General features: G+C 42.8%; 1 protein-coding gene across 4 annotated transcripts in view; it reads right to left on the reverse strand.

Annotated features, from left to right (window-relative positions):
• The window catches only part of LOC147898142 (kinesin-like protein KIN-7E, chloroplastic), a 77,557-nt gene that overhangs the window by 40,033 nt on the left and 10,178 nt on the right, over window positions 1–27,346 (reverse strand). For all 4 annotated transcript variants that reach the window (XR_015541494.1, XM_087378878.1, XM_087378877.1 and 1 more), the window contains exons 3-14: window positions 24,137–24,226; window positions 23,945–23,997; window positions 23,171–23,236; window positions 20,168–20,221; window positions 19,936–19,995; window positions 14,747–14,825; window positions 14,254–14,321; window positions 14,003–14,065; window positions 13,690–13,794; window positions 13,456–13,560; window positions 13,256–13,363; window positions 12,814–12,957 (exon numbers count right to left, since the gene is read on the reverse strand). Coding sequence is in view for 3 of the 4 variants with exons in the window: in XM_087378878.1 (XP_087235004.1) it covers window positions 12,814–12,957; window positions 13,256–13,363; window positions 13,456–13,560; window positions 13,690–13,794; window positions 14,003–14,065; window positions 14,254–14,321; window positions 14,747–14,825; window positions 19,936–19,995; window positions 20,168–20,221; window positions 23,171–23,236; window positions 23,945–23,997; window positions 24,137–24,226 (995 nt within the window). In the remaining variant the exon portion in view is untranslated. The remainder of the gene's footprint in view (window positions 1–12,813; window positions 12,958–13,255; window positions 13,364–13,455; window positions 13,561–13,689; window positions 13,795–14,002; window positions 14,066–14,253; window positions 14,322–14,746; window positions 14,826–19,935; window positions 19,996–20,167; window positions 20,222–23,170; window positions 23,237–23,944; window positions 23,998–24,136; window positions 24,227–27,346) is intronic.

The following is a 27,346-nucleotide window of genomic DNA, read 5'->3' on the forward strand; positions in this document are numbered from 1 at the left end:
AATAAGCTTCGAGTTAATTACATTGTGCGTTGATGGTGAGTCAAACAACACAATCACATCATGATTGGCTACTTGCCCTTTCATTTCAATTAACTCAGGCTCATCCAAAACCGTATACCCCGTTGCTGCGGGCTTTGAAAGGATGTTATCAGGTGCACCGCTTAATAACTTAGTAACAAACACACTTAACAACACAGGTACTAACCTCTGAGAAGGTCCTGCCAATTGCATTTGCATATGTTCTGCATTGGGACTCTCCTGCATTTCTGCGTCGCATTCAGATATTATCATATTGGTCGTGCCACGGTCTTTGTTTAGTGGACAATCTTTCCATTGATGTCGCTGAAGGCGGCCGAAGCACAATCCTTCTTTTCTAGCTTTCTCTTTTTGCTCAGGGGTCAACGAGGACTTTGACCAAGCCCGGGCTGCCATTGGAGTTACTTTTCTTTTCACCCCAACGGTGGTACTTGTTTGGCCACTTGGCTGCGAGACACTTGTCTTTGAAGTCCATTTCCTCTGAAATCCCCCTTTTCTCGGGTACTCATGCTGAGTCCCTGCCTGCACAAATCCACTAGATCTGCCTCTGGCATCCTCATAGTTCAGGGCTACTGCAATAGATTCATCTAATGTAGTCACATATTCAGCCCGAACTTCCATTTTAATCTTGTCGTTCAGTCCATAGATATAGTCTTTCAACTGAACCGACATAGGGAGAGGGTCTGTTATTTTCATAACACATTCCCTGAACTTGTCAATGTACTCTGCCACCGACAAATTCCTCTGGCGAAGGTTTATATAAGCATCCCAAGCTCGGGACTCTTCGTTAGGTGGAAGGAAGTGTTTCTTAAATTCAGCCTTAAACCCTTCCCAAGTGGTAGGGGCAACCTGATCTTTCTGTTGCTTTATCCACCACCTATCTGCTACCTCAATAAACAGGTGAGTGGTCTCGCGGATTTTCTTTAGATCAGATCTCATTTCACAAATGGCTAAGGCTTCTTCCCACTTGTGTAACCAAACCTCGATCACATCAGAACTGCGCTCGGTCATCCCACCAGTGTGTACTTCTCCGGTCTATAGTTGGCAATATTAGGTACCTTGACTTTCGCATGCTCTGATGAGTGTATACTAGGCTCTGGCTCTGCTAGAGCTTTGCCCTTTTCATTTCTAGATGGTCTAGCCGACAAGGCTTGCACCATCTCTCTAATTTCATTTTGACCAGCGTTGAAGCTGCTGGTTCATGATCTGTTGTAAGGAATCTTCTAATACAGAAATCCTACCCACCAGGGTAGGTGTTATGTGATGGGACACTTGTTGTGTAGACTGCGCTCTAGATTGACCAAGATTCACCCTGGAATCTTGTCCCTCTGCATCCATTGTTTCAAAAGGGAAAATAATTTTTTTTTCCCACTTCTAATTTTCCTCTGATGTATAGGAATAAATCGACTACAAATTGGAAAATAAGATTTTATACAGGAGGAAAAAATGATGCTCCCTGGAAGTTCCACGAATCGCAGATGTCCGAACTTCCTTCTTCTGCCAAAGTCTTTGCAAGTCTCAAAAATCCAAGCTATTCGCTATCAAATTCAGCTTTGCTAAAGCGAAGATCTTCATCATCATTGATGCTGACCATGACCCAAGGTCGTTTTACTCCTGTATTGTTATCGAGTGCCTCAACTACGTGGATAGCTTCATTTATACCTTCCCTTACTGCGGGCACTACCGACGGATCCGTAGCACAATCGATGCAATCAACGCCCACAAGCGTGTAAACCAAGGATAGGTTGCGAACGTCAGCCACCTCCTCAAAACTTGCTCCGCAGATAAGCTTTACCCATGTTCCTGCTACCAAGGAATCCTTGGGAGAAAACTTGGATAGAAGGCAGATGAGGTGGTGAAAGCTTCGCAGCGGGTGGGAATGGTGGATGGATGATTTGCTGAGATGGAATAAGTAAACAAGCGTGAGAGGCTGTCGTCGCCAAGAGCCCGTCAATGCTCATCGCCGCCCATCGTCAACCTACCCCGCTGATTTCCCAAGTCTCTCAGACGTAATCCCTCGCAACGGAATCAACCTGCTCTTCTATCACCTGCCCACGGGAACCTTGCCCTGCGACAGCTATACTTGCTCCTGTAGCGAATCCATCAACGGCTCAACCGCTCCATCAACGGAAGCAGCTCTCTATGCTCACATTCCTACGCGATCCCTTCGTCCAACCTGAGGCTCTGATACCAAATGATACGTTCAATTTCTAATCTCTCGTTCTCTCCGTCCATTCACGGGCAATCACAGGCGCTGGCATCGTATTTTTCCTCCCAGCCTATCTTGTGGATTGCATGCATCATTAGATACGTAATTTTTCATTCCTTATGCATATCCACAAGCCCACAACTCCCTAGATGGTTCCCTCTGCCACATGTCATCATTTTAGACCTTTATCTTGGTACACCATTTACCCCTCTCTTGGGGCACAATTAAAACATTTGCCCCTTGGCATTCTTACACATCTAGGTGCACCTAGGCCTGAGCACTCAGAACCACCTAGTCGATGCCAATACACCCTCACCTAGGACCTTGGTAGTTACTTCCCTTGACCATTTTATTTACGCACATAAAATATTACAAAAGTTGGTCATCTAAGAGAAAATGCCCACCGATCTTTCCAAGGTCATGCTATCTCGGCTAGAGCATAACACAAACACAACCATGGACAAGAATGCTTTCCTATATGTGTCAGACTATGCAGACACTTTTTTATGGTAAATGGGAAGTGGATGTCTAGGAGCTTTTACTTGGAAAATTTATAGGGAAAATCCCAAACTGAACCTTTGCCTCGACACTCATTCATGATTGGAAAGAGGTCCTCTCTAATATCAAATGGGATCCTGCAAACCTCCATAACAACTCTTTACGGAGTGAGAGCATATATTGGAGTGCAGTTTTTGATCCTCCCCTTTGCTTGTCAGGAGCCTGTCAAATCATATAATTTGAGCAAAATGGGTGTCAGATGCATTGCAGATGTGATAGATGATCAGGGGCAACTTCTTACTTTTCCTCAGATCATGGCCAAATACCATCTTGGAATGCACCACAGGCCTATCTGGAAGAAAATAAAAGATCTTTTGCAACCTTTATTGCCTATTCCCCAGTTCTCACATGATAACAAGTTAGCTGACTGGAAGTTATGTCCCAAAGGGCTGAATATGCGCCCTGTGCCTATCAGCAAACTCACCTCTATGACAACATATAGACTTTTGTAGCCCATGCCGTGGATACACACTCATGCAAATTATTTGTGGCATATGCAAAAACCCCTCTCTTGGTGGTGAAGGAACTTGAGTATTTTATGGAGGGCCAAGCTGCCTCTCAAACAAAGACTATTTCTTTGGCGTTGCATTACTGGAACATTGCCAGTTGGAACTACTTTGGTTAAGAGGAAGATAGCTACTGCCACCGCTACCTGTTTACGATGCCAGGCACATGCAGAGACAGTACCACACTTATTATGGTTTTGTCAATGCTCCAGGCTTTTGACTGCAAAGATTTCAAGGTTCTTATGTCTTAGATTCCCGAATACCAAATTTGGAAAAAAAAATTGGCTTTTTGGCAGATGTCCTACTCCATTGAGACCTTATTCTCTACTCCTTCACTGGATTAGATTTTGGGCTCTATGGACCTTCTGGACTGAACATAATATGGCATACTTGCACAAACACTTCCATCAGCCCTATGAATCTTCAGAGCTTCCTTAAGGCAATCTGTTTATGATGCCTATAAGGAAGGAGATCTAGACAGGTCCTGCATGGAGATAGTTTATTTGTGTTTTTGATTTGGGCTCTCCCCTTTTAGAAGAGTCTCTTTGTACAATATTAATCTTCTAATACAAGTCCATGGAATTACCAAAAAAAAAGTGTGTGGTGGGGGGGGGGGGGCGGTCATTGAGATTGATTGATTCATATTCTATGCGTGCATGTGTGTGTGTGTGTTTTGGTAGGCGTTCTGGTTGTTTGGGAGATATGCCTCTATACCAGACTATGATTACTTTTTTGCATGGTGTCACTACTGGGCGTTATTGACATTGTATCATGCCCAGAACTCTCACCTTTATGGGTTTTCCTATGTGGATCTTTATGGTTTTTTCCGATCCTCCCTACACCGATCCCTTCAGGATGCACTTCAGGATGCACATGCACAAGGAGATCTTCATCCGGCCCAATTAGAACTTTCTTTCACTATTTTTAGTTTGGAGTAGAAGTTGTTCCTCTTTGGCGCAGCTTTCAATGTACATTCTCCTTGGTCTTTTTTCATTTTCTTCTAGTTTATGAGTAGTAGCTGTCTCACTTTAGGACAGGTTTTTTCACCCCCCAAAAAATGTGTGTGTGTGTGTGTGTGTGTGTGTGGGTAGTGAGCAGCCATGGTTTCCTACAGCCCACCTAGGGTTTCCTCAAGCCCTTGCTCCCTCCCCAAGATGTTATGGGCCTCTGGCAGCCTTCCTCTACCCATCCTTACTCTGCTCCAATGCAAAGTAAGGATTCCCCTCGGACTTCAAGACCCAAAGCCAAACCAAATAAACCAGCTCCTGCGGTCCAGGATAAAGGGAAAGCTAAAGTTACCTTTACTGGCAATGGCAATGGTCTTACGCCCTCGGCCACTCAGCAAAAGGCAAAGAAAAAAGTCTTAAATGAGGGCTGGAAATCTCCAAGAATATTGTTTCAGCTAGGAGGCTACTTCCACCTACTTGGATGGATGCATCTTCTAGTGGACACAACCCTGCTAAAAATTCCGATTTGGGTATCACTTGGGCTGCAGTGACTGCCAGCCATACTCTCTTCCGCGAAGACGAAGCTGCTCTCTTATTGATTGGCTCTCGAGATCATGCTTTAGATCCTGAGGTACACATGCAGTCCTGATTAATTTTCGGGTGTCATGATATGTACATACTTGCAAATCTGTAAATATGCTGCCAAAACTTCAGTGTTTGACGTATGATGTACAGGGGTTATGCAATTTGTGCAAATGGAAGATCATATAGGCGTATGACAATAAATTAAAGCCTGATATTGTTGGAAATAAAAAGGTCACCTCCCCGTCAGTGAGCCCCCATATGAGGAGAGCATTGGGAGGGTGAACCTAGGTTTTGAGGGAGTGCCACATGGGCAGCATCCTAGCTGCCATGGGGGCAACATTCAAAAATCAAGAAAAGGAAATAAAGGGCTGCCACATGGATAGCATGATAGCTTATCATGTGGGCAGCACACCACATACTATACCTGCTGTGAGAGCTGCAAGACAGCGTGGAACAGAGGCGCAATGCCACATGGCAGATCTGCGATGATGTGGTGCTGACATCAGTACGGCTGCCGTACGGCATGTGGACTGTGCGGAACTGGCAGAGGTCCAGAACAGGGCGGATCTGCAGGACAGGAATGTACCATGGCTGGGCAGGGAAATGGCCTGAAAAGGCACCTACATGGAGCTGGTAGAGGGGCCCTGGCAGCGGAGGCAGAAAGGAGGGCTGGCCCCTTGCCTTTATATAGGCTGGTTGGGCTGAGCCAACCAAGTCAGTTGAGCCAGCCAACCAGATAGGCCAGCAGGAGGTAGAAGAGTCGGCACCTAGGGTCGGCCATTTGTCCTCGTTTTGCGAGCAGCAAGAAGGGGACCCTTGTGCCTATCCACAGGAGGTGAAGGTGAAACTGAAGGAGCTGCAGACTGAGCTTGAGTGGCAGCCCACCTAGGATGAGGTTACGGACAGCAAGGTGGAGAGATCCTTTGGATAGAGAGTCTAATACGCTCAATGGAGAATGCAGGCTCAGAGATCTAGAGGTGCAAGGCATTTAGTAGGAGAATCTTTTGGTATTGTACCCTGGATAGTTTGTGGACAGACGAAAATATAAAGTGTTGCTTCTATATTTGTCTCTAAGCACAATCTATTTGCTAGTCTGGACACATGAATGTTGTGAAGTACACACACTTAATGAAGTATTGATTCCATAGTGAAACACTTCCGCGTGTAATCCCTGAGCTAAACTATCAGTCTTCTGCAGCAGGATACCCTCTGGTGGGATTTCACTTTTCTAACAAATATAGTAGCCTTGCAAGAGCATAATCAACATGGTTATGTGGGCTAGACAGGGCATTTTGCCGGATGACATTTTTCATGCTGGTAATCATTGCTTTTTTGGGGTAGTGCTTCTTGTCCAGCCAATTGTCGCTTTTAATGACCAGAATGGTCGTTGGCTTATTGTGCAATGAGAGGTCTTTAAATTTGGTTCGGTCTATACTCCACAATCCTTTCTTTAATCTGGCAAGGCATGCTGCATTACCCCTGGCGGCTTAATGCCTTTCTTTGATGGAGTTTTGGTAGGAGATATTACGGATCACTGTACACTTTCTTGTTCAGTACAACAAGGTTGCCCTCTTAGTGCATTGTTCTATACCATAGCTACTCATCCCATGCTGTACATGGATCATTTGGTAGATATGGGAGCCTTGCATGGTTTGGAGATACATGGCAGCAAACCCTCGATTGAGCAAGCATATGATGATGATTCCCTTTCCTTGCCCCAAAACATTGAAAGAGATCTCTCAAACCTCATGTATGCTTTCTCTTTATATGGTTTGGCTGCCAATTTGCAAGTAAATTTTCTCAAATCTAAGCTTTTGCCTCTCCATGAGAAAGCGTGGCATCATACATTGTTTTATCCACACAGCTTGTACGGTGCCGTAATTTCCTGTTTTACTGATTTGATCTGAGTGGTAGCCAAGTCCCGGACTTTGGGTTACCAGCTTTGGTTCGAACGCTGCTTCACTTTGTATTTGTAATACTTCTTGTATGATTTCGTGTTTTCCTTTGTTTTCCATATTGAAAACTTTCATCTCTAGAGAGGCAAGTCGAGCCTTAGCCTCTTTGAGTTCTTGTTGTAAATAATAAACTTGTTCCTGTAGGTTCAAGCCTGTGAGTTTGCTGCGTTGCCTTTGATAATTCAGATCATAAGGAGAGGGGGTCGGGGCCAAACCAGTAATGGCAGCAAAGGAGAGTTTCTAGGGGTCGAGGTTGGGGTTGAGATAACATGTTTCTTCTCCATGGAGGCCTTCGAGAACTCCATGACAGCCTGTGAGTAATTTGGAGGCCCCTTTGCTATCTCTAACACCCCAGATTGAGCCCGGGGCTCAGCTCAGCTTGGGTCTGAGAATGGGCTGCTGTTGCGCATCCCCTAAGATGGCGACCTGCTCCCTGGACCTGCATCCCCTTGCGACCTGACCTTGGCATTGCTGCCGTGAGTGATAGCGGACATGTAAAGGCCATGTTGCCAGTTCTAGTGTTCCAGTTTCTTCTTAAACATGTCAAGCACTGCTGATGATGAGGCAAAAATGGACAACAAAATCAACACATGGGATGTTTATGAAGAAGTACAACAACAGGAAAAAGGGGCTAATAACACCCGGATTCTACGCATAGGAGGATTACCCATGGGCTGGCAGATGGGAGAATGGCTGAAAAGCTGGAGCATGTCACAGAAGCAATTCCCCAGATTGAATGGGACTCAAAAGATATGTTTGGTTTCCACCAACAAGGGGCACAAGCCCAATTAATTCTGAGGGAAAAGTTAGCAAGAAGCAAAGTTCTCAAGCAAACCAACAAATTAAGAGCTACAAAGATATGGATCTCAAAGGATCTCACCCCGACTCAGCTAGATGAAAGCCACAGAATTAGCTTAAGTGAAGGAAGCTCCCAAGGAAGGTAAATGTGTTGTGTACAGTGATGGGCAAGCACTTATCACAGACTTCAAATCCAAACTCAAAGACCCTCAGTCTTAAACTGATGTAATGAAGGCCATTTTTATCATAGTAGTAGAATCTAGATGTGTGCTATAATAACCTCGAGCTGAGATGCCATGTGCACTCCTCGACCCTCTGGTTTATCCAGATGTTGTAAGTCATCTTTTTTTGGTGTGTGCTTTGTCCCATAGACCTATGAGATCTCCCAAGGACATTAATCTCTCTCTCTCTCTCTCTCTCTGTCTCTCTCTCTCTCTCTCTCTCTCTCTCTCTCTCGCAATAGTATCCCGTCACCGTAGTTTCACATACCACGGCGAGCCTGTGGAGATAGTGCAGTCCTACAAATATTTGGGGATAGTGTTCACTAGACCAGGTTTCACGATGATCCATGCAAGTACGGCACGACTCACGAGGATGGGGTGCTCTGGACCGACTAGAGAGGCGATGCTTCCAGGCACACTTCCAGGACCCCCCTACGAAGGGCTGGCTCTTTGACACACTCGTGAGTGCCATGTAAGCAACACCTTTCTGGGGGAGTGACATTTCAATGACGGAATGAAAGAGATTTGAGAGATTGTAGGTGACCATGGGATCCACGATGATTCGGAGTAAACCCTCAGTCCCTCATCAGATTATACAGGCAGAGTTTGCCATGACCCCCCTCCAAGTTGATGCCATCTTCCAGATGGACGTTTCTCTACAGAGTTTGGTCCTTACCCCAGTGGAGACTACCGAGACTAGCATTAGAGTCCTCCAGGCAACTAGCACAGAGTGGTGTCGATATAGCATGGTATGCACGCGTATCCACATGGTTTGGTAGCCACGGCATTCAGATGGACATACTTCCTCCCTTTCAATACAGCCTTGACGCACCACCCGAGATGATCCCACGAGATGAGATCAACCTTATCATATGGTTGGACCTCCTCCAGCTCCATACGTCTAGGGCTTGGGGGGGAGAGGAGCTCTCAACCAAGATCCAGTTCTACCGTGATCACTTCCTGAGGATCTCAGAGCACGGTCTTGTCATCAGACCTCAGTATCTTGAGGACAAGAGAGTCTCACATGCACTGAGGATCGCCATTGGTCAACTACGAGTCTCATCACATCAGCTACGGATCGAGGTAGGGAGAGCTGCAGGCATACCCAGAGAGCAAAGGACTTGCACACTATGCCAGATGGGGGAGATCGAGACAGAGGAGCACTTTCTATGTGTCTACCCAGTCTACTATGAGATTCGAGGACAATACCATTGCCTCTTTCAGGAGGGACAGGGCTTTGGCCCACCCACACGATTGATACATTTTCACGATCAGGTCTATGTTGGGCTCTACCTGCTTGAGATGCGCCGACAAAGAGACACACTGATGCGACAGGCCAGAGAGCAGCATGGACCTATGCCACAGGTCACCATCAACAGATCACAGACTTCTGTCACAGATTTTTATGCCTCTGAGTCAACTACCAACGTAGCCGAGAGAGAAGAGCTTGATGAGATGAGAGCATCATGGATCAACGGTAGGGGTGCACGAGGGACACACACTCCACGTGCGACGCGGAGAGAGCCTAGAGTACGTATGATCGAGGTCCGGTCTATCTCCTCCCTTCTCAAAGGCGACCCCCACCAGAGAGGAGGCATCACCCTTCATGTAGCACACTGGATCCAAAGATCGAGGAGACCACGTCCTCCCCCATGTCGCGAGACAGCCCAACAGACACAGATATGAGAGCTTCTCACATCTCATCAGAGTGCCACCAGGTTACCTGGATATATGGAACCTGAGCACATACTAGGAGTGCTAGCCCTGAGCGCCTGACACGCTCCTGTTACTCTGCTACTCTAGCATTTTATTCACTAGCTAAGCATGTTAGTGTTTTAGCTTTTATTTTCAGTCAATTTTTCAACTTTAGTTCTTAGCAAGGGTTTTAGTGAACCCTTTGCTTCAGCCCTCAGTGGCTTGTATGAGGTGCTTCTTGGATTCGCACTTTGTCTCATAGGCCTGCGAGGACTCTTGCAGACATTAATATTTCTTTCTTTCTTTCTTTCTCTCTCTTCTTTTTTTTTCCTTTTTTTTCTTTTTTTTTCTTTTTTTTTTCTTTTTCTTTTTTTCTTGTTTTTTTCTTTTCTTTTTCTTTTTCTTTTTTTTTCCTTTTTTCTTTTCTTTTTTTTTCTTTTCATTGTCACACTCAGATGTATTTGATTATGTATGATCAGACTTAGGACTCAACACAGGTGATGATGCTCGTTTAGTAGCTCCATCCTTACTGTGATTTGTATCAGGTTTTCTTTCAGTCTCATAGACCCATCGGTCTTCCAAAGACTCTAATAAATTTTCTTTCTTTCTTTCTTTCTCTAAGCTCTATCACAGAGTTCTTTCAGCCAGATCACATAGACCCACACAAGACGAGACCTCGACATGACCGTGACCCGGAGCCTGTGACTCAATAGCTCAAACAGAGGGTTGACTCACATATCATACTTGGGGACATCCCCTCCTTGTTTAGGGTCGGAGCCCGACCAACAGGGGTCACAGTGGCACTGGTTAGACGCAGAGCTACGACCAGGAGACGTACCAAGATTGCACCCTTAGGGGGGCGACAACGCTCTATTGCTGACGTCATGCCTCCACTTCCACTGCCTCATCCATCTTGATGTCCTGCTACTGTTGATGATGATGATGATGATGAGTATGATGATGTCGATGATGACGCTGAGATTGATATATATAGTCGACTATTGACATGACTATGTTGTACAATTAGCACTGCCATTTTGCATTTTTTGCATTCTGCATTGGTGTGGATGCTCGTTTAGTAGCTCCACTACCACAGCTCATTCTATCAGGTTTTTCACAGTCTCAGAGACCCATCGGTCTTCCGAAGACTTTAATAAACTTTCTTTCTTTCTTTCTTTCTCCCCCCCCCCCCGAGAACCAAGACATTCACGATTCCTGATTGCACCCTTTGTTCTCTCCGAAGGACACCATCTCGGTTGCTCGCATCTCTCTCTCTCTCTCTCTCTCTCTCTCTCTCTCTCTCCATGGGCCCATTTTGGCCTTTAGTGGACAATAATACACTTTCTTTCTTTCTTTCTTTCTCTCTCTCTCTCTCTCTCTCTCTCTCTCTCTCTCTCTCCATAGATCTTGAAGGATCTCTCCTGCGGACTTTAATACAATCATATCATATCATTGATGAGATGAGAGCATCATGGATTAGCTTATTCCCTAGCGGCCAGGGAATAAGGGGAAGGGGGTTATAAGGGAGGGAGGTTAGTAAATTAAGGGGGTTACAAGGGAGGGGGTTTAGTTAAGAGGAGGGGTTATAGGGAAGGGGGGTTAGTAAATTAATTAGTTAAGGGAAGGGGCTATAGGGGAGGGGGTTAGTAAATTAATTAATTTAGAGTGGGCCAAAAGCCTACATGAGCTCAATAATGTACTAAAATAATGAGTGCACATGGAGAGCATGTGGAGGGCATGTGGAAAAGTGTGGAGGAGTGTGGAGTCAAAAGGAATCCTTCTAGAATTCTTATGTGAAATGTGGAGGATGTTGACATGTGGAAAAGAGGAGGGTCCTCTTGGGCTCCATGTGAGAGGACTATTGACTTTTCTACTCAAAAGGATAAAGAAGCATCTTGTGATGAGACACTTGTCAAAATCCTTCTAAAAGGACAATTGATGGTGAGGAGTGTCCACCACGATACTACCAAACGAGAGAGACACACCCCACATGCGACACAGAGAGAGACCAGAGCACGCACAATCAAGGTCCAGTCTATCTCAACCCTTCTCACCGGTGACCCCCAAAGATGAGGCATCACCCTTGACGTAGCCCACCGGATCGAGAGATCAAGGAGACCACGCCCCCCCACATCGTAAGACAACTCGACAGATACAGATACGAGAGCTCCTCACATCTCATCAGAGAGCCACCAGGTTACCTGGATATGTGGAACCTAAGCATGTACTAGGAGTCAGCATCTGACACTCTTCTGTTATTTTGCTACTCCAGTATTTTGTTCACTAGTTTAGCACTTTAGCTTCAGTTTTCAGCGAGGATCTTAGTGAACCCTTTGCTTCAGCCCTCAGTGGCTTGTATGAGTTACCTTTTGATTTTGCACTTTGTCTCATAGGCCCGCGAGGCCTCTTGCAGACGTTAATACATCTCTCTCTCTCTCTCTCTCTCTCTCTCTCTCTCCAATATGCCTGTTTTTCCTTTCTGCAAGTCCATTTTGTTGTGGGGTATGACTGCATGAATATTGCTACTTTATGCCATGCTTCTGCAGGAACCTTGCAAACTCGTTTGAGAGGTACTCTCCCCCTCCATCTGACCTTAAGCATTTTATTTGCAGGCCTGTTTCTTTTTCAACCATAGCTTTAAAAGCTTTGAAATGCCCCAACACTTCACTTTTCTTTTTCCTCTCTCTCTCTCTCGGCAATTGACACTTCGGGAGATAGTTACGAGAACCAAGATATCCACGATTCCTGATTGCACCCCGTATTCTCTCCGAGGACACCGTCTGGGCTGCTTGCATCACTCCTGGGACATTTGGGTCATACATTATAGCCTTGTGTGATGAGAGGAAAACAAGTTTGTTATACCACCACTCTCATCAACATTTGATTTGATATTCAACTACAGCTTGACACCATTTGGGAGCAAGGCGGAGGGTTCCAAAAACACTGCCGAGCGGCATGAGTGGTTCTACAATGTATGGCCTGTATGACCTAGGCCGTGTGTTGGGACCCAAAGAAGCTAAACGCAGGACAGCCAGGGTTTTAACTCCTTCATTGCCTCACTGGTAGCTGACTCTTTTGTATTGCTTTCAAAGTTCTGATAGAAGGTGCTTTTTATAGGAAGCAAACAGGGAAAGAGTTGTTCACAACAAAACGTATGGTAGACTGAAGGCTTATCCGCGGAGGCAAAATATGCGTCTATGAGCCATACATGAAAACAGCACTAACCAAGAGAAAAGGAGGAGCATACATAAAGGTAGGAAGCCAAATAATGACAAAGAAAAAATGACAGAGTAGAACCCAAACCTGCTGCTTGAGTGCCTCAAGATCCTCTTTATTATCCAAGTGGTATGACTTCTCGAGCATTCCTTTTTTAAGACCCTCCAATTCATGTTTCAAGCTTGAAATTTCTTTTTGATATTTCTTTATCAATGACTTTTCATCAAGGATCTGCAAGCACACAGCATTTTAAGGACTCAAACAGCATTGATAGATTTTTAAAACAGGGCGGCCAAGGATAAACACAGTGAACAAGCACGTCGTGTAAACTTTAGAGCCTCTACCAAGCTTGCAAACTATGACAAAATCGCACTTAACATTAAATGCCAAATAATAGTCTTTCACAAAACAGGGAACCATTTTGCTTTTATGTTCAGAAAAAGAAAACTATCAAATTATATCTGCAGCTTTTCAAAGCTATTTAAGTGGAGGATAGCATCCACTTTGACCTTAAAAATAACTGCTATACCTTGTTTTGAGATGCATAAATTTCCACATGCTTAGCTCTATGAGCAAACTTCAGTGTATTATGGATCTCCTCATTACTGCTAGAAGCTGGAGTAACTGTGCAAATGAGCTGCAGCAAAACAAACAGATTAGCAAACTACACCTCCAAGCTATTACTTCCTCATTGAAGGAGTCTACAAAAAAAAAGGTATTTTTTTTTACCGATACACGGCCATGTCCACTTAGAGAGGACTGCAGTAGTCTAGTCAACTTTGAATCCCTATACGGTATGTGTGTCGCTTTCCCATCAGTTAGTTTAGATATGACCTGTATTTAAAATTAAGCTCAAATGATCAGCTACTATAACTTGCGCACATATCTCTCCATATGGAGGGAAAGAATATCAATAACCGTCCTGGTGGGGCCTATTTTACAAAGCCAGAAAGTTGGTCTTACAGTTCCCAAAGTTAATAAGCTCTTGTTGATGTAAGAACCTTCCTTCCGCCGCAGCCCAGTTGTTTCTGCTTTGGAGCTCTCAGAACCTGCTAGATCAATGAGATTCTGCACATGGACAACCATACTGGCAACTGTGAGAAGGTAGACAGCAAAACCTTCATTTTATGATGCCCAAGCAAAAGCATTTTGACACCTTAAGCTTTTCTTCATCTTCCAGACACACTGGTAAACATGACATGGACCAATAAAAATCTGTGTCTCTGCAATATCTTCATAGAAAAGGTTTTCAACTTTTTGCTGACAAGAACAGTACCAGCTGTGAAAGAGTAACTTCTTCATCACTATAATTATCGCCCCTAGGACTGCTCTCTACTGTCTGCAAACAAGACACGCAGTACAATATCAGACCCGCTTCTAAAACCTCGTAGTACATGCATGAATTGAAGAGGCAATATTGAAATATAACAAATAATTCATTAAAAAGGTAACCTTCCTCAATAACAACCTGCATGTCAAGCAAGCAGCCCATATAAGACGAGATATCGATATCCCAGAATAGCCTACCAGAGTGAAGATTGTATGGCTTCGGCTGCTCAATAAATTGAAATTGTTTGACCCCACATGGCGATGCTCTGATGCCAAGTTAACAGCAATACATCAGCAAGTATGTAGACCAGACACAATGTCAATGCATAGTTTTAGAAAAAATCGCAGAAGTGTTGTAATCTGACGCAAAGCAAGCCAGTCTACTTGCACCTTTTATGTATTGTCTTTAGCCAGTAGATACCTACATCTAATTGTTGTGTATTACTTCACCCATAGTTCAAAAGGAATCTTATGCAAGCCCGATCAAGCAGAAACAAAGAATGCAAATGACAGCATGATCTCATTCACAATAGATCTTCCACTTTCATCACAAAATGAAGGGTTTCAAGAACCTTATATTTCCTCTTTCCTTTTTTCTCCAGTTCTTGTGCATACACCACTGAAGGGTTTCAAGGTCAAAGCATAGCCTTTATACGAATTTCTGGACAACACGAAACAGATGGTTCAGTACCTTCTCCCGTGGCAATTAGCGAGAGAGCATGCGCTGGAGAAAGGACAACTTCCTCCTTTATTCCCTCCACATATGTTCCCTACACAATACAAATATCTCACATAAGTTAGCAAATGCAAATTCTAAGCCCAAAGCCATGCCAATATAACTATTATCAACATGGGATTGTGACCATCATAAATTTTACAAACTGAACTTTATAGGTTTACAAATTTATGTCAACCTTTTGACAGCACTCTGCCCTGGTGGTATGCTGCAAGATTTGATACACCCCAGTGGCTAACAGAAGTGCTACGCTTTCTCACAGAAAAAAAAATACTTCCCACCCCAGGCCTATAAAATACATCATTTTATACACTTGGCATTTGGAATGAGAGATTGTAAAAGAGTAAGAATCCGCAACATGATCAAACTTCAACCACATAAAAGGGTTTCAAAAACTGTAATCTCAGAAAGAAATCACATAGCATATGAAGAGGAGCAAAATCAAGTAAAATTAGTGCACGTCCTCTTAATACAAACCTGATTGGATTGCTGTTGCTAAGCATGCCTTAATACATTAGAACAGCGATTTACCCCTATGCATGATATGATTCAATAAATGTTGTCTGTGAAAAAGTCTCTGTAACATTATATGATACTAACACTTGCCCATAGCCTGGAGGGATTTTATGTTTTAGCAGAAAATTTATAAACAAGAAGAGGAACAGCTAACAAATCTGGAGGCACTGATCTCAATGTAACAAAGTAAGCTACTTTTTGAGTGCTTCTCAACATAACCAAGTCAAAATAGTGGCCAAAGGCCTTTGTAGGAAGAGAACCTATCAGACAAGAAAGCATAATTATCTAGGGCTGATGTTGCTCCAAAAAGGTCAGCAGCCTTATGAGCTAACATATGAGTGTGAATATTAAGAATGTTCAAGCCTCCTTGCATCTTGGGTGTACAAACATAACTGTATTGAGGAGGCCGAGTGCCTTACAATCAGTTTTGGTGCACCAAAGACACTCCTCACACACTCTTTTTTTGGAAAATACTATTTTATTATAAGTATTGTACATTCATAGCTGCCCCCAAACTACTACTGAAGAGCTTGAAACAGTGATAAAACACTTCCAGTTGGAAGATCTAGGCATCTTGGAGAGATTGATGCAAGGAAGAACAACAAAAGCATAAAATCCACCGAGAAGTGCCCATACAGCCAAATCTTAGGGGCATGACATAATGACCATAGAGCCCAGTAATGACACCAATAAAAGAACTTATCATAATCCAGTATGGAGACATATCTACCAAACAACCAAAATGCCTACCAAAGGAAATCCTGGGAAAACGGCCATGAAGAAATGATGCCAATCTAGAACGAAAATCACGAGCACTAGGTCAGGTGCAGAGAAGATGCAGAACAATCTGCCTCAGATACGAAAAAGTGATATGCCTAGCAGCCAACAAACAACACACTGTTAATGCACCCACCAAACAGCACCACAAGAACACCCGCTGCTTGAAGGGAAGTTTATTGTTCCATATGCGTTTGAGACAAGTCTTTCATCGAGCAAGAGACTTGTCCAATCGCCAAAGTTGATTACCATGCTCTTGAATCCACTGCTGCGATGTGTTAGACGATAAGCCATTTTGGCTGAAAGGCCTGCAAAGGAGAATGGGGAGTAGCCCGGGATCCCCTGATCAAACTTCCAATCCAATAGAGGAAGAGTAGAAAACAGGCAAGGTACAGGCTGAAAGGATTGCAGCTTGGTGGGTAGGTCGCACCAAATAAGTCTGTGGTGCAACTTGCAAGCCTCCAAACATCCACCACATCTGCCACAGTAGAAATACCCAAACCATGAAGGAAATATGCCTTGTGAGCCTAAAGGTGAGCCAAAGGGGGATCAAACTCTCCGCTCCAATGGATGATCTATCCCAGGATCGGGAGGCAAACCTGACCATAGTAGATGAGCCAGGAGCTGGTGCCAGTCATGAATCAAACATGTAGAACAGGGACACCTAGGAATCTGCCCATAAAAATGTCCAAAAATAACAACCAGAATGGCAAAGATTCCAATGGACAAAAGCCTCTGTACAAAGAGAACCTATCAAATAAAAAAGCATAATTGTCTAGGGCTTGCATTGCTCCCCAAAGGTGAGCAACAGTGTGGCCTTGCGAGCTAACATATGAGTATAAATATTTACAATGTTCAAGCCCCCATGCAACTTGGGTGTACAAACATAAATATATTTGAGAAGGCGGAGCGCCTTAAGATCAATTTTGGTGTGCTAAAGACACTTCATAACCTTGGACATATATTTCTCAATGTCCATTACAGTCCAAGGAATAAGCAGCAAATGGAACTGCATATATGCCATGATAATGGACTGCACGATCCGAAGACGAATATGAATTGGCCAAGTAGACAATTTCAAATAATCAATCTTATAAAAGAGTTTTTGAAGCACCCAGTGTCTCTCTTTGCAATAATGAGATATGCAATCCAATGGATATCCCAAATGGCACACGCAACAAAAAGCTAGGCCACAAAAAGCAATGCCAGTCACACTCAAGTAAGGGCAAGATTCGGTTTTGGTATATGGTCTTTCAGCCCTGTTGAAAGACCATACAAATCCAATGCTTGCATGACGTGGCAAACAGCTGGCTCAGAATACTGTAAAATTAGAGAAGAGGATGTTTCCAAGAAATCATTTTGTTCAAGGTATAGGCATTATCCGATTCAGAGTAACACCATTTAACAAATGCTTCAGCAACCTTTATGATACTTATGAATAGCATATTGAGGCCATATTTAGGGAAATTTTCTGTGGTACTCTTAGATGATAACCTTATCTATAGTAAAACAAGAAAAAAGCATATGGAACATTTGACAGGTGTTCCAATTGCTTCGAGATGACTCTCTTTTTGCTAAAGAATCCAAGAGTGAATTCTTTGCAAAAGAAGTGAAGTACTTGGGACAAAGTATATTCCAAGAAGGGATTCGTATGGATCCCAAAAAGGTAAGGTCCAGATTGGAGTAGCCACATCCTACTAACATTGAAGAATTGCAAATATTCTTATGTTTGTCTAGATTTTATAGGAGATTCATCCAAGACTATGCCAAAATTGTTGTTCCGAGCCAAATTTGCTTAAGGGGAAGAAAAGTACCTTCATATGGATGAACCTCAAATGAAGAGTTTTGAAAGTTAAAAGTAGCTATAACATCAGCTCCTATCTTAAAGGTAGTGGATCCCAATGAACCATTCATGAGTTGAAACAAACACCAGTGATTTTGTTGTTGGGGCAATACTTTTATAAAAGAATCGACTAGTGGCTTTGAAAGCAAAAAGTTAAACCGTGCTCAACAAAAATACTCAACGTATGAGAAGGATCTGTATGTTATAGTTTATGCTTTAAAGAAATGGCTAAGTTTAAGATCATTTTTTATATCAAGAAAGTATCAAATGGATTTGCAATAAACAGAGCTTACAAGAACAAAAGCTAGGTGGGCTGAAAATAACGCAAGAGTTTGATATCCAATTAACATATTGAAAGGGGATATTCGATGTGGCAGCAGGATCCCTAAGCCAATGCCAATAGTTGATGAATGGAGTTCTACTTGATTCCAAAATGATTTCCCGGAGTCCTTGAAAGCAAAATGTGAGTTGATCCTCACTATTCTGAAATATGGAAAGCAATTATTTGGAGAGACCAACACGTTCATGAGCTTTCATTGAGAAGTCACATGGAAATGGTGACACAACACAGATTGGTGATAAAGAACTCAAGTAGAAAAAACATAGTATTGAAGACGGCTACTTACTCTACAAAGGTAGAGAATGTCTCCGATAATAATGACATTAGGCGCAAAATTCTTTTGGAGTATCATTTTGCATTGTAGGAGCTTAGTGGCCCCCCTCCCATGCTTGGGGCTCTCTATTGTCCCTCCCATTCTACATTGAATCTTGGTGCTCTCATGTGCTACTTGAGTTGGGACATGTTTCTTACACCCACTGCCTCTACCGTTGCCTCACATTTTTCTTGTTGAGACTGACTCCCCCCCTCCCTTTTTCTCCTCTTCAAGCTTTTTTTTGTCTCATGTAGTTGTCTCAAGAAAGGGAGAGACATGCTAAGAGCATAAGTAGGCAAGTAAGAAAGGAAGTCACGAAGCAGATGCAACACTAGTATCCTGACCAAGATAATGGTGTCAACGCTTACTAATAGAGAGATTGTTGTAGTGGTGAGGGTTTGAAGTACCAAAATTAATGTGCAAGAAATAAGGCAAAAGGGTAAAATCCATAAATCATTGAAATCTATGACCACAACCCAAGTTAATGGTGGAATGAAATAAGCAGGTTTATGTGTACCAGAAGAATATTCTTCAAGCCTCCATAATTATTGCTTATAACAACTTTTGGGACCCAAAAGTGAGAGAACACAAGAAATTAAAAAAGTGCCAATTAACGTCTCATGTCTGTGAAATGGCAAAGAGGCCTATGAGACTATCCAAAAATACATCATAAGATCACACACACACACATGCCCCGGGCCTAAGCTCTATGTGGACCCAACTAGAATCCTATCGGGTTCCTAGTATCTCTTAAGAAAATCTACTTCTTCCATTCTCTACTTTGCTTGGCCCATGGGTATCATGAAATGGCCTAACACCACAATGCTAATATGAGGGTGCTTCAAATGGGATGAGACCTCAAGGATCCTATGTCCAACCTCCTACAATTTGATAGTTGTGAAGAGCCGGCTCCGCCTTCTCTATGGGATCTTACTTGGGAAGAAATCTCTGAGTGTCTATTGTCAATGTTCCCGTGCGTGCATGTGTGCATGAGAGAGAGAGAGAGAGAGAGAGAGAGAGAGAGAGCTTGCCACAAACACAGTCCACACACACACATGTCAAACTTGGTTCGCCAAGCAAAACTCTAAACAACATAGTTTAATCCGAAAGTCTTGAGTTGGAAAATACACTAATTTTGGATGTTTTTTCCATGGATACCTTTGTGGATTCAACACAATAAGCTTTCAACATCTATTAGGATCACCATAGCATCTTCATGGTTTCATTATAAAAGCCAACTTCCTTTGAGGACTTCAAACTACTATGGTCAACCTTGTTTGATACATGCATATAAAACCATTTCGACTTGATAGACTTGCACAATAGGAAAAAAATTAAGGTCCCAATTGCCTCACCTGTGCATCTTCGCGTATCCTCAGATTTTGCCCTGCAGGATCTAGCAAGTCGTTAATGACCTGAAATTCAAAAAAATCAATCATGATGTTACTTCAACTCTGAAAAGCTTAAGCTCATCAACAATGGACCAACTCCATGCAATAAGCATTGAATGTCTCAAAAACACCAATCATTTAGAAATCTTGCCACAAAACACCTTAGATAATGTGAGACTAGACAGATAGAAAGCACCTCATTGTAGATTTCAAGATACGAGACTCGAAGAAGGAACTCTCGCCCTGGAGTCTGTGACATATAACCAAACAAAAACTTCAACTATGCTTAGATAGAGCAATCTAGAAACTTGTCACTTTTATTTCAATGGCATTACATGTAGTTTTATTACAATTATTAAAGTGTAAAATAAATTATAGCCTATAGAGTTATCCTTGTATCGTAGTAGCAAGAAAAAGGCCTTCTGCCAAGTGAAGAACAGCCTTTGTTCAAGCCAGACGGTCACAAACACATATGGTCAAACCGAAAATTCAAATACAAGAACAACTCCTCCCACTGCTGCTCTCACCATGGTTGGTCAAAGCAAACCTATGGAAGTCATTGCTATTGGAAAGGCAAAGAAAACAAAACAAATCAAATACAAGCACTTGTTCCATGGTCGTGCATATCTCACCATGGTGGTCCAAGCAACCTTTGGAAAAAGCAGATGCTATTGGGAAGCGAAAAGAAAGAAACTCTTAATTAAGCAATGAATAGCTAGCTTGGAGGGGAAACAGTGAGATGCCAAAGCAACTTAAGGTCGCAAAGTAGCCAAAAAAAACCAACAAACCAGTCCAAGGCTATATAAAAACAACCAAAAAGGGTCTACATACCCTATAAACAACAAATATATCTACAAGAATCCAGTCTGGTGGAAGATAATGCCATGACTTTTGGAAAAGGGAATCTTATCTCTAGGTTTGCAAAAACTATGGAGTGGATTCTTAGCAGCCAAGAATTGTCCTGACAACGATCTCAATTTCCATGAAAAGCATCAGTCAGATCCGACAAGATAACCAGAAAATATCTAGGGAACATGACAAGAATGTGCCTTCATGTGGTCAAACTCCTAGCAAGCTCTCACATTGTATTACAAAGAGGCAAGAAGGTGGTAAAACAAGAATTGACTTCTTGGGAATCTCAGTTAAGGTAGCAGAATCTTGAGCTCCTGAAAGCTAACAATAAAAAATAATGTTCTCTTGCTATGTTAGCCAAGCAACAATGCCTCAAGATAGAATGAGCTAGAGTGCTAGAGCTGTGTCTAGATGGCAACATGAGACAGGACTGATATACAAATTGGAAGGCTGAAGCCTCTTATGGAAAAGAGGCCAAGAAGATGTAGAAATATGGTATGAGTACGTACTTAATGCCGAACCTCCCAAAGCCGCTATCAAGAAAAAGGATTAGTAAAAGGCACTTAGCATCTAGTCTTTTCAACAACCCAAATTTGAAGAATTGGAAAGATCAGAGCAATGATGTGCCAAAGATCAACGACCAGCTTCACCAATGCAAAACAAATATCAAGAAGTACAATAGGAGAGAACTCACCATGCCATACATATACATCTCACAGTCAAGTGCCACCTGGAAGCTGAAAGAAGGCAAAGTAGCAATGCTTAACAGCATGTAAGACCAGTGCGAGGAGAAAGCTTTGAAGTGGATAAATGACCAGCCAATTTCTAAGTGCCCACTGATGCAACAAAACCAAACTCCTAAGCAGCACATTGAGTACAAGTCCTGCAGGTCTAACTGATTCAAAATGAGATCATGAAAGAACACATACAGTGTATCAACCTCATCTTGAGAGGAAAAAGAGATACATGAAAGCCCTGGTAAAATAATTTAATCCCAAGCCTCAACAAGGCTAGCAATGAAACTGAGGTGGGAGCCAAAAGCCAAATACCCATAAAGTCCCACTGAAAGCTTGCCCCCCCTCCACCACCTAGACATGGAGTGGAATGCTACATGTGATGATATAAAATGTACTTCCAAGGCTGATCTAGTGAAATAAAAACTAACTCCATCAAACAACTATAGAGCCTCCTCCTGAGGCAACAATGGACCAAGCTCCTCGAATGTGAGAGGCTTTGACCATCTTTAGCTATCAAGCATGTCACTAACCCATTTAATCTCCTTAGAAGCTCCACCAAACTTTGCTTGGCAAAAAGAGAGCTTTGTGGTTAACTAGGTACTTTTGGCCATGGCTTAACATTTCACGTCTTGCTGGGGCTTTTGCATAGGACAGCTCAGGCATTGGTGCAGAAGTTTTTGCGGGTGGGGTCGAATGGCGCATAAAACACTTGGGCATAGCTTGACATATCATCGTCAGGCCTCAATGTAGTGGTCTTGGTATTATTGACCAAGAGAAGCAAAATCGAGCCCTCGTAGGCAAGTTTATTGCATGGGATCCTTCTTCAATCTCCAAGCTTTCAAAGCTGCCTCTTACGCGAATGTGCCCAGAGCTTTCCCTGAAGAGCAATGTCTGGTAGACTATTGCCAGCAGTACCACCTCGAGCCTTTGGGTACCATCCTGCATCCTTGTGATGTGAGGACAGTAGCTTCATCCTGCAACTAACCTTGTCAACATTTGATGTGACGTCATCTACACTCTGCACGCAGAGTTGAGAAAGACCACTGAGAAGCAGGAGCATTTCTGCAAGCCTTTGCCTGCAGGTATCCTTAATACTTTCACCGATCGAGGAAGAATTCATTGTACAATTTTCCACACTAGCTGTTGGCACCTGCTTCCAGGGTCCCCTAGGCAGTGATCTGGGACCCGAGATGACAGCTGGCAGTTCTCGGTCAGCGCGTCACAGATAGCTGAACCTTTTGTTTCGTTTTCAAGGTCTGAATAATAAAGGCACTTCTTTTGGGGGAAGGGGGAAAGAAAACCTCAATAACAATCGATAGAAATGCAAGACTCCCCAAGCAGGCAAAAAATAGAAGGTACTCCTCATACTTAAAAGACTAATGCAATCTTACCCTGAAAATATTGAGACCTCAGGCAGCATATAATGGGAACAGTTACATCAGAAGAGCGAAACATTTACCTTAGTCAGCTTGATATCTTCTATGCTACATAACAGGAAAATAATGTAAAAAAGGGGCTAGAAGGCAAAGAGCTGATAGATATTTCAAATCTTTTCCTGGTATTTCAAACTTCATTTACAATACTGACATATTACAGTTTAGAAAAGGCACCTCCTGAATAATTCCAAAAACATCTTTCACTGCCAAAGGAATGATCCCAGGAGACTTCTGATCACCCTGCATTGTAATTAGCACCAATTATATAAGTACAGAGTCTCCTAGCTATGTGAGAGAGGGAGAGAGAGAGAGAGAGAGAGAGAGAGAGAGAGAAGAGGGGGGGGGGGGGGGGGGGGGATCTTCTGACCTCATTGAAGTCAACAGAGGTACAAACCATCACACAGATGTCATTGCTTGTCAAAGCTGGGAACAGATCATTGTGTAAACATGCACTTTCAAACATTGAAACACACATTCAACACAAGTATACCATGCACACACGAGCACATTAAAAGCCTCAAAGGTGCAGGGCACATTCTGATTCTCTCCATCCAAGGTACGATTGCTTGTAAAGACAGCTTACTTCAATTTAGTCTCTTCCAATGAAAAATACGCAAAAAGATGCTTCTATAATCTGGTATAGCTTGACATGACACTCCACATAAAACGGCATAGCATCATGCATACCTTGATTCAGCTTTAAAAAATAGTTCATTCATAGTTACCCCACAAAGATCGATCTATGCCATGTGGCATGCTGTGGATGTTGTGACACAAGATTGACCACAAGAAGGGACTTAACTGACAAGTTAGTCGCGGTGCACTCCTTGCCTTCTAAATTGCCACTTCTAGATGTTAAAGGATGGGTGTGCTAAGGGCTATACCCCGTATGTAATTCTTATATTATTAAGTCTACAATTTACTAGCAACACCTTCACAAAGACTTACATGCATGGTGTGTGTCTTGCCACTGCTGGTGACACCATATGCAAAGACAGTACCTGTACAAAACCTACCCCAAATTTAGTTCAAATGTTGGCCACTACCTTCACACAAGGTCAATTTGGCCATCTAACATCTGTGCAGATCCACACATTGAAAAATAAAAAATTAATTAACACAAGTAATCATTCTTCTTACCATTCATTCCCTCCATTGCACCGCTGACCACATGTTGGGCTGCCACATCATACACATGTCTAGTGGTAGTTGCAGGCCCAAATACACGGTCTGCACACACAAAATATCAGCTAAGATGATTTTTAAATATTGTACATTTCTGCTGAATCCTATGAGATTCCTCTGTATATATGTATATGTGCTTCGACTTTCATCCATACTGTGTTTAAGGTTAGAAAAAATGTGGCAGTTTACAAGATGTGGCTCTACACGTGAAAGATTTCTTTCCTTGCAAGCATCCTATGCTTGCGGCCTTAAAAGACATCTCTGATGCTGCTATACACATGAGAGATTTATTTTCCTTGTAAGCAGCCTCTTGTGGCCTGCTTTCATGGACAATGTGTTGAAGAAGGGTCATGGCCTCATTTTCTGTTGTATTATAAAGGACAAAGAAAAAATATTTGAAAATTCAACTCCTTAATATCTCGTGGTGAAAGTTCATACTATTTAAGTACTGATATGCTGATCCGACTATGCATAAAACTAAGCCTTTTTGGAGTTAAGATCTAAAAAATGAACTCTTTAATATCTCGTATGAAAGTTTTTCCTATTTATCCACTACTATGCGAACCAGAAATACGTAAAACTAGGACGGTAATCTGATGTAATTAAAGAGGCAGTAGCCAAGATAATAACAGAGAATAACAACAGCTTGAAATGTAGAATGAAGTGTCACCTAGGACATTAGAGGAGAAACACAACCTCTAGCTGATTTGGTAGGCAGAAAAAGCATGAAAGAAAGGTCAAAGCATAAGTAAACACAGCTGCAGAACAAAGGGACACATAACACAAAAAAGGAGAAAATAGCTTCAATAATGAATGCAACCACATTGGAGTCTTTACTTTAAGCTGTACTTTCATCCAATATACAAGCTTTCAAAAGAGGATCACATGAAAGAGTTAAAAAAAACACCCACCCTAGTGAAACAAGGGGCTGCTTTAGATTTGCAAGAGAAGAGAAGACATAGAAGGGAGCAAGAGGGAAGGTTTATGGGAATAAGTTGGATGCGTCCAACTATTGTCCTTGGCAATTACAAGAGGTAGCAGGGTTATTCCACTACCATTGCATGTCCCCCTCTAAATGAGCAAAGAAATCTCACGACAACAGGCACTCTCCATAATTTGCACGCTCCTTTTTTAGGAATGCCATGCTGAGTATCAAGCATTACAAAGGAGTTAAGGCAGCATGGAGCCTCTTGGACAAGATGGACCACGGAAAAAATGAGCTTCGATCATAAATGAGCGAAATCACTGTAAAATGCAAGGGTGGGAAGCTTGACGGAGTACATCCTATGTGAACTAACTTGCGAGACCAGTTGGCAAACATTGATGAACTTTTTAACACAAGCAGCTTGTATTCCCCCCTCCCCCCCCCCCCCCTCTCTCTCTCTCTCTCTCTCTCTCTCTCTTTGATTGGACGGCTCAGTTTTTCCTCAGCTTCTACAGAGATTACTACTTAATGGATACCAAAGGAGGGCTTCACCTACCCACACACAAATCCACCTCCCCCATTCTCTGAGGATATCAATCAAGCAGTTCTGTGTTTCATCACACCGACTACGCATTGAGAGCAGACCGGCTGAGGGCATACCTAGAGAGGGTCGCACCTGCACTCTATGAAATACACAAGATTGGAGCATTTTTCTTTCAAATGCCCTGTGTACTATGAGATCCAAGGTTGTTACTATTGTCCTTTTAGGGATGGATCCAAACCACTCTCCAGCCTCTTGTCACACCCAGATCAGAGATGTTGGCAACTTTCATTCATGAGGCTGTACGACACAGAGACCAACCGCTTAGGGCAATTAGACAGGACCACTGTATCCAGCAAGATTCCACTCAAAGTTTGATCACTAAGCTTTTTGGCCTTGCAAGGGTCCTAAGGCATGAACTTGATTAGTTTGTGCTAATCTGGTCCATCCCACTTTTTGCAATGCATTTGGTCAAGTTGACTAGTTTATTTAGTGTTTAATGTTAGGATTAGTGATGGTATAGGCCATTGTAATGAGTTTCAGGTTCAGCTTTTTGTCTCTTGAGTCTTTGTAGAGATCCTCAATGAACTTGTCACTCTGTGTGGATCAAATTTTTTGGCCTGACATGAGGGTAGTGATTTATTTTATCATTTAGCTTGTATGACACCACCTTTATTAAAAGCATGTGATAGTATTGCCAAAATGGTCACGTCCCCACTCATATTTAATGGTCCATCCCCTCTTTTATCTCTTTCCTCTCCTCTCTTTTCACTCATCTACCTTTCCCCATATTCATTCACCTTCACTTACATTTTCTCTTTTGCTTTCCTTCAAATTTACACCTTTCGTTTCTAGTTTCTGGAAGTTTTGTTTGTAATATTTATCTGAGCTACTTTACATTTTCTCTAAATGGGGATTAGTGATTGTGCTAACTTGTTGAAAGCAAGGCCATAGTGGTGACTTGAGCATAGATACCTCTCAAAGAACACCACAATCACAAATCTACACACCATGATGGACTACTTTAGCAAAAAATAGAGCGCACCTCCAAGACCAGGAACTGTCATAGGTCCACAAAGATCTACGTGGACTAACTCCACAGGTGTAGAAGCCCGCCAAGAGGCCTCCTTCGAAAATGCATCCTGGTGTTGCTTCCCTCGAATACATAAATTGCGATGACCATGCATACTCCCCACATTAGGTAGACCAAGGACCATGTGGTCCCAGGCAGCTCTACATAGTGCTTCAACATTCAACTGACCAAAATGGAAATGCCACATGTCACCTTGAAGGGGTGACATGATTGAGGAAAGAGTGGACAAGGTATAAATCCCATGATTCATCGTACCAATGTGAACTACTTGGCCAGCTACTTTATCCCTGACCTCCACAAAGTCTTCATCAAATAGAACCATGGTACCAAGTGTACAGGTCTCATAAACTGACAGCAAATTGAAACCAAGAGAGGGAATAAGCAGTACCTTGGAGGAGTGCATCCCTCCTCTGCCGCCGGGGATGATGTCGAGATTGCCTTCTCCACGAACATTGATGATAGAATTATCACCAATACAAACATCTCCCCTTGAAATCACGAAGTCCTTCAGTCTAGTTGGAGAGGGGCTCATGTTACGAGATGCCCCACGATGATCTGGGTCTTGGAATCTTTAGCTTGAATTTCAACCGCTCTCTAACAGAGGAT

Source organism: Dipteris shenzhenensis, chromosome 9 (assembly GCF_047967505.1).
Source record: "Dipteris shenzhenensis isolate YYH24624 ecotype China chromosome 9, Dip_SZ_1.0, whole genome shotgun sequence".
NCBI classification, from domain to species: Eukaryota; Viridiplantae; Streptophyta; class Polypodiopsida; order Gleicheniales; family Dipteridaceae; genus Dipteris; species Dipteris shenzhenensis.